The sequence below is a fragment of the Pollicipes pollicipes genome, unplaced genomic scaffold, assembly GCF_011947565.3.
Source record: "Pollicipes pollicipes isolate AB1234 unplaced genomic scaffold, Ppol_2.1 Scaffold_4911;HRSCAF=5802_pilon_pilon_pilon, whole genome shotgun sequence".
Taxonomy (NCBI): Eukaryota; Metazoa; Arthropoda; class Thecostraca; order Pollicipedomorpha; family Pollicipedidae; genus Pollicipes; species Pollicipes pollicipes.
In genome coordinates, this window is record NW_023596584.1 from 193,965 (window position 1) to 199,964 (window position 6,000).

Below are 6,000 nucleotides of genomic sequence, written 5' to 3' on the forward strand. Positions count from 1 at the left end.
ATATATCATCTGTCGCATTTGCTACTCGCCAGAACAATATGGCCTAGGATGCAAACTGGTTATCAGCAACCATATCTTTTCCGCTACCAATAATTCCCTGCAACATTTCGTGCGATGCGACTAACCTTAGGCAATGCGACTTACGCGTCCCGCTAAGGTTGCAATGTTGCCTGGAATACCCTGAGACATGGGCTGCTCATCCCTCCTGCAAGCTTTGTCCAGCTTATCCGTGCCTCGATGAGATGGACTGGATTTGGGGCTCAAATGAACAAGCCCATCTAACGTTTATATGCACTGACAATAAATGCATTTGGCATATTTTTGCAAGGTATGTCGTGCACCTATTAAAAATCAGCCGTATAATTTAAATACGTATGTCCAAAACACATTCATGGCAAAGTGTATCCACCCCAGCTACTTGCGGCAAGTGCCTAAAATAACAGCTTTTGTCGTGAAGCTTTTTGCAGTGATCTGTATATTATCTTCATAATATAATTTGTGTAATATCCACCGCCACTTGAGCCGTTTATATTTACGGAATGTAACTGAAGTGGACTGTATACATTGCTGCAATTCTCTGAGCCCTCCGCAACAAAATATTCCGCATCACCGATCCAGTTGGCGCGTGCATGCACACAAGTGTGGCGTATTCTCTTGTTGTGTTGCACAACACATGCCTCATTTCTTCCAAGGGAAGATGGTTAGAGCTGAGTGCACCTTGCCGCAACCCGTAAAGGTTTGGGGTGGCTGCCATTTCCCTGGCTTTTGGGGAGAAATCTGCCTTAATCACAACGCATTTTGGTCGCAGAACACACTCCTAGGCTCAGCCTGCTTATCCTTATCACGGAGAAAGCTTCATGGATCTGAGTGTTGTGTAATCGGGTGAATACGTCAGATCGAACAGCGTGAATAAGGGCATAAACATTGCTCAGTGATCAGGTAATCCTGTTTGTGCTCGTCCAGTTCCGTGACCCAGTGGCCTGTGAAGCGAGGTGCGCTTCCCGAAAGCCTTAGTGTGTCCCAGGCACCAGGCATGAGGAGCTTCGGCAGTCGCAGTCTCTGCGCATCCACGGACAGACCGCCCCGCACTCCTTTCCCCTGCAAGTTTAGCGTGCTCACAATGCTTCTCTCCATCGCTGTCCTGCTGGTGAGTACGAAATCGTGAAGGGCACACACGCTACTCTTGTAACGTTTGCACCCTCTTCAGGGTTTGGATTTTGAGTGCAGCCCTTGGTTTGCATTGCAGCCTGAAGCTTCTTATGTGATGACCCTGAGTCCAAGGTGGGTGAGACCTAAGGTGGGCTTATGACAGTGTTTACGGATCGTATTGGAACAAGTCATCGTCTTGAAAAAGTCAATCAGACAGATGGTATTGTAGTTTTTGAAATAAAAGTCCTTCGTGTTCAGAGCCCTGCATTTTTCACATTAAAAACTACTTACGGACTGTCTGACGATTTGCGTTTTGAATGTGGCTAATGACACTCAGATACTATAGTAAGTGACACTTAAACCATCCGTCTATGTTCTACGCTAGTTCGTGGATTTCTGCGTAGATGGAGATGCCTATGTGTGGCGTATTAATGGGCGTTTTCCTTTTATCTTATGAGGTTACGCACACGCCAATGACTTGCAAGCAACAACACACCCTGACGGTGTGTTGTTGCTATGCAACAGCAATCATGCAGTGAGTGTTGTTGCTTTGCAAGAGCACACATTGAGTGACATACGAAAAAGATAAAGCCCGTCGGCCGATCCCAAAGATTGGATTTTGTTGTTCTTAAACTTTGCCTATTATGAGGTGCTAAACCGATGGGCTCGTCAGACATTTTCTTCCAGTGTAGCACAATGAAAGGAAATCATTATTTGCAAACATACCACCATTAGCTGATTCCAGCCTAAAACCTGCGCCGCTTGTTGAGGCCTCGGTTTCAGCATGTCCCATGATGCGTAGAAAGCACCGTCCACGGTGTCTCGATATCCTTCACAAGTGCCATCAAACAATTCGTTTCAAGGTACCGTAACGCGCAGCGCGGGTGCCGCCTCGCTTCGGTTGGAGTACCTTTCCAGGCAGGCAAAACGTGCCGTGTTACAGCTGCTTTCAATGTGTTTTAAATTGCCTATCTATGCGAATCTGTCAGGTCAATTCAACATTTTTCAAAGCCCACCATGTACACTGCCAGCGCCCCACCCCAGTATGCTTCGAAATCAGGGTCACTGTCAAGCACCCGAGTGACCCGCGGTCCACCAGCGTGGTCGTACGACAGGCTGTGCCCACCTGACTCGCAGGTCAGCAGCGGCGGGGTCGCACTGGCCAAGAAGGTGGGGTTCGGCTCCGACTATGGCTCGGACTTGACCTTTGATGGCGTGCCCTACAACCAGCTGCACTTTGAACTGGACTTCCCCTACGAGCCGTACGACCCCATCTACGAGAGGCTGGACCGACCCGGAAACCTGACGAGCAGGTAGAGAGCACGGATGATGGCCCTTACTGCGACGCCACTGAGAGCGACGGCGGCAGCATAGCGTGCATCGGCGTTGATTACGGAATCTTTAGTACCATGTCACCATTGACCGCATGCGGGATTTTATGTATGTTTGGGGTGCAGCTGAATTCCTAGCAATCGCCGCCCCATTTCATTGTTGTTTTTCACAATTTCAAATGTATAATGCGATACGATGATTTGATTAGATAGCTCAGCAAACGAAGTCCGGAGCGAGCCATTAAATAACCTTAAGTGTCTTTTTAAAAGCATTGCCCACACAGGTGGAGAGCACACTGACTATGATAGCTGGGCGTAGGCGTGTTTTTTGACGTAACAAAGACTGGGTCGATCATTACTACTCTGTGGTCACTTTTCTATGAGCTACTCACGTCACTTCTCCAGCCCTCACCGTTCAACGTTCGCAAAACAACCATGCCCAATACCAAACGCAAGGTTCCTCCACCACCGTCACCAGTGCCGTCACCACTGACAAAATCACCACTCATGACGTCACGCTGATCACGGCTTCATAAACCACGTCACTGCTTATGACGTCACCACCGCCAAATTGCTGCTGACTACGTTACCACTGCCACATTGCAGCTGGCCACGTTACCACTGCCTTTGTCACCGCTCCCCACGTCAGTGGTGATTGCATGATTTGCTGATGGCTGTTGACAGCGGTGGTGACCCGGCCTGTGCCCCAGGGCGAAGCGGCGGGCGGCGGAGACCCGGGCTCTGTTTCGGGAGTGGCCCACCGGCTCTACCGTGTCGTTCATCTTCGGGTTCAGCATTCCCTTCCGGCCGCGGGGCCAGTTCGACATGCGTTTCCCATTCGTGTTCTTCGTCAACGAGCTGCTCAGGAAGCTCAACGGGTGAGCGACATAGATCGACCAAGAAATCAGCATTAATCGATCCATTGATGTCGTTCATGATTCATTGATGACTGTCAACGGTCAACAGTGCTACTTCAGTTCCGTGATCAGGCAAAAATGAACAATTTGTACGTAAGCATTCCGCATGCAAAGCAAAGCCGTTTACGACACTCCCGTGCCTACCGAGCACGCTCGGCGATGCAAACATGAGCATCCCAGCTGCCGAAAGAACTCTTGGATTGGTAGCCATGGAGTCCTTTTTCCACTCGCCTGTTGATCAGTGCGGACGCCCTGTCAGTGCGGACGTCTTAACGAAGCCTAAACGGACTGCTTCGACCCTCTGCAGCGCGTACGGCCGCCACTTCGTCCACGACCAGTACTCGATGTACCGCTCGATGGAGACGGGCCTGGTGGAGGGTCTGGCGATGGAGGGGCGCGGCTGCGTGCTGCGCGCCATCTGCGACGCCGCCCATCTCGACCTGGCCAAGTTCAGCCTGCTGGGAGAGATGCTCAGCGTCCTGCTGACGTGAGTACACCATTAGGCTACCCGAGCGGATGCACGTTGTGGGCAGAGAGAAGCTAAAAAGACTAACCGGTAAGTGCATGCGACGATGGGTTATAAAGCTGTTTTGTCTAAGCGCCAGTAAATGACAGCGTAACGGTAATGACTAAAAGCAGGCGGGCAAATGTAAGTGGCCAATATGGTGATTAAGGTCCCACGTTTACTTACCATGCACATTAACTACGGTAACAAATATGGCCACAGTGACGATCACCGCAGTGTTATTATATTTTCGTATTATTTTATGCATCAAATTGTTATATTTTCGCAATGTGACGACTTTTCCTCATGAAAGCCAACGCTTCAAGCATAACTGGGAGGAACTCAAAACAAACCAAATTTTTGCTGTGTGCCTGGTCCCCTGTTTAATTTAATAAGCTGCACAAATGTTTCAGGCCGAAGAGAAGTCACCTTCCTGAGATGGAAGATTACAGTCAGGCATTCAAAGAGGGCAAGAAGTATGGCAACTGCAAGAAGCGCTACTCAGATTGCCCCCTTTCGCTGCAGTCTCTGTTTCCCACAGCATGGTTATCCAAAAAGAAGTGAGAATGGACTGTACTCTTATGTGGCAGTAGAAACCACTTGTTCATGCTTTGGCATTTCGTTGGTAATGCCTGTACGTATGCTGTGGCATACACCATGGAGTTCACGTAAAGATGTGGTTGTATTTCATGCCCGCTGTTTCAGACCGTCACCTGTATCTCACTACACGTACGGTTGCCCCTTTCAACACTTTTCAACAAGCAGCTGAGCCGCACACGCGCGCATGCGAGTGGTCTCCTTGGCAACCAGTTCTGTGGCGTGAGCTCCGTGGTGGGAGGTGTCTATGAATGGACTGACACCCGATGTTTACGCGTGACTTAATACACGGAGTCTCTCAAGGCACCGCTAAGCTGCGTCCCTCACCCGATTTGTTGCTCGGGGCTGCGGCACTCTGTGTCACCCACGGACCAGTCCGTGACGTGTACGATCAATGATACGCCACGGCGCCATGTGCCCGGTACAGCCGGGTGTAGTTTACAGGGCTTTAACGGAAGCCGGCCGGCCGGCAGCCTCCAATCGATACCAGGCGGGGAGGGGGCGGGTGACGGCCGTGTGCACGCCCTTGCGCCGCCCAAGCGGCACCCGCTGTTTTCCGTCTGGGAAACGCGCCGCCCCGCGGGGGCACCCGCTGTCTTCTGTTTGGGATAAGAGCAGCCGTGTCTTTTGTAAGCTGTGCTGTTGTGTTGGTGTTCCTGTGCTTGGAAACGGAGGCCGGCCGTGTAGCAAGGTCAATGTCAAACGGACTGCGGTGCAGCATCACATTATTATCAAGCATAACGGGGAGATATCCTGCTCTGAAGTAGGTCAGATGGTAGTCTCAGCCCTATGTATCCAAGCAGTTAAAAGGCCTTCAGGTAAAAAAAAAATGGTTTAGCACCAGTACTGGCACCTACTTGGCCCCGTGGTAGTGCAGTTCCCCTGTCACCGGCACCTGAAGCGATGTTTGATCCATTCAGTGCACTGCATGGCTGCATACGTCCTGAGACCAAGAAAGTAGCGGTATGTATCAGCCTACGCACCAGTCTCCGGTACTTCAGGGTCTGAATCAGCACCGAATACCGGTACCGTGGGCAAAAATACTGCAGTGCTGTGATCCAGATGCGTCGTCATGCTCTCGAAGTGTCATTATTACAATCTCAGATGTTTGTTCTCGCTCTTAATCTCCTGCCATTCCGACAGAGGCAGCCTGCGCTGACTGCAAAGTAACTGTAATTCTTGGTATAGATAAGACACTTCTGTTAGCGTAGAGTGACCACTAGGGTCCCTGATAAGTGGCTAGTATGTGCATGAGATGTCAAAGCGCTGGAGGTCATCACCGACCTCGGACACCGGGCGACACGAGCCTTACTTTCGCACACGTTTTATGAACATGGGAGGATTCTATATTCGTGTTTAAGGCACTCTTGGCGCACGAGAGACGGAACACACTTTGAGCAAAGCGCTGCGCCATTTAATAAAGTATTTATCGTGGGTCTCTTAGCGTGTTGAAAAACAGACAGAGAGTTACCTATTATTTTCAGTACAAATGGGCAAATTT

At 50.3% G+C, this 6,000-nt stretch overlaps 1 protein-coding gene across 1 annotated transcript; it reads left to right on the plus strand.

The window, feature by feature from the left end:
- Positions 1 to 1,026: 1,026 nt before the first annotated feature.
- LOC119101904 (uncharacterized) lies at positions 1,027 to 4,805 on the plus strand. The gene is made up of 5 exons (XM_037225293.1): positions 1,027 to 1,147; positions 2,287 to 2,462; positions 3,191 to 3,358; positions 3,705 to 3,884; positions 4,316 to 4,805. Exons 1-5 carry the CDS (start codon positions 1,034 to 1,036, stop codon positions 4,464 to 4,466), a joined length of 789 nt encoding a protein of 262 aa, XP_037081188.1. The 5' UTR covers positions 1,027 to 1,033; the 3' UTR covers positions 4,467 to 4,805.
- Positions 4,806 to 6,000: the final 1,195 nt, after the last annotated feature.

Excerpts from the sequence above, each read along its gene's own strand:
- LOC119101904 (XM_037225293.1), top strand. The coding sequence starts at position 1,034 with ATGAGGAGCTTCGGCAGTCGCAGTCTCTGCGCATCCACGGACAGACCG. Across the intron at positions 1,148-2,286 it reads TCTCCATCGCTGTCCTGCTG|GTCAGCAGCGGCGGGGTCGC; the intron begins GTGAGTACGAAA and ends CCTGACTCGCAG. Across the intron at positions 3,359-3,704 it reads CTGCTCAGGAAGCTCAACGG|CGCGTACGGCCGCCACTTCG; the intron begins GTGAGCGACATA and ends GACCCTCTGCAG.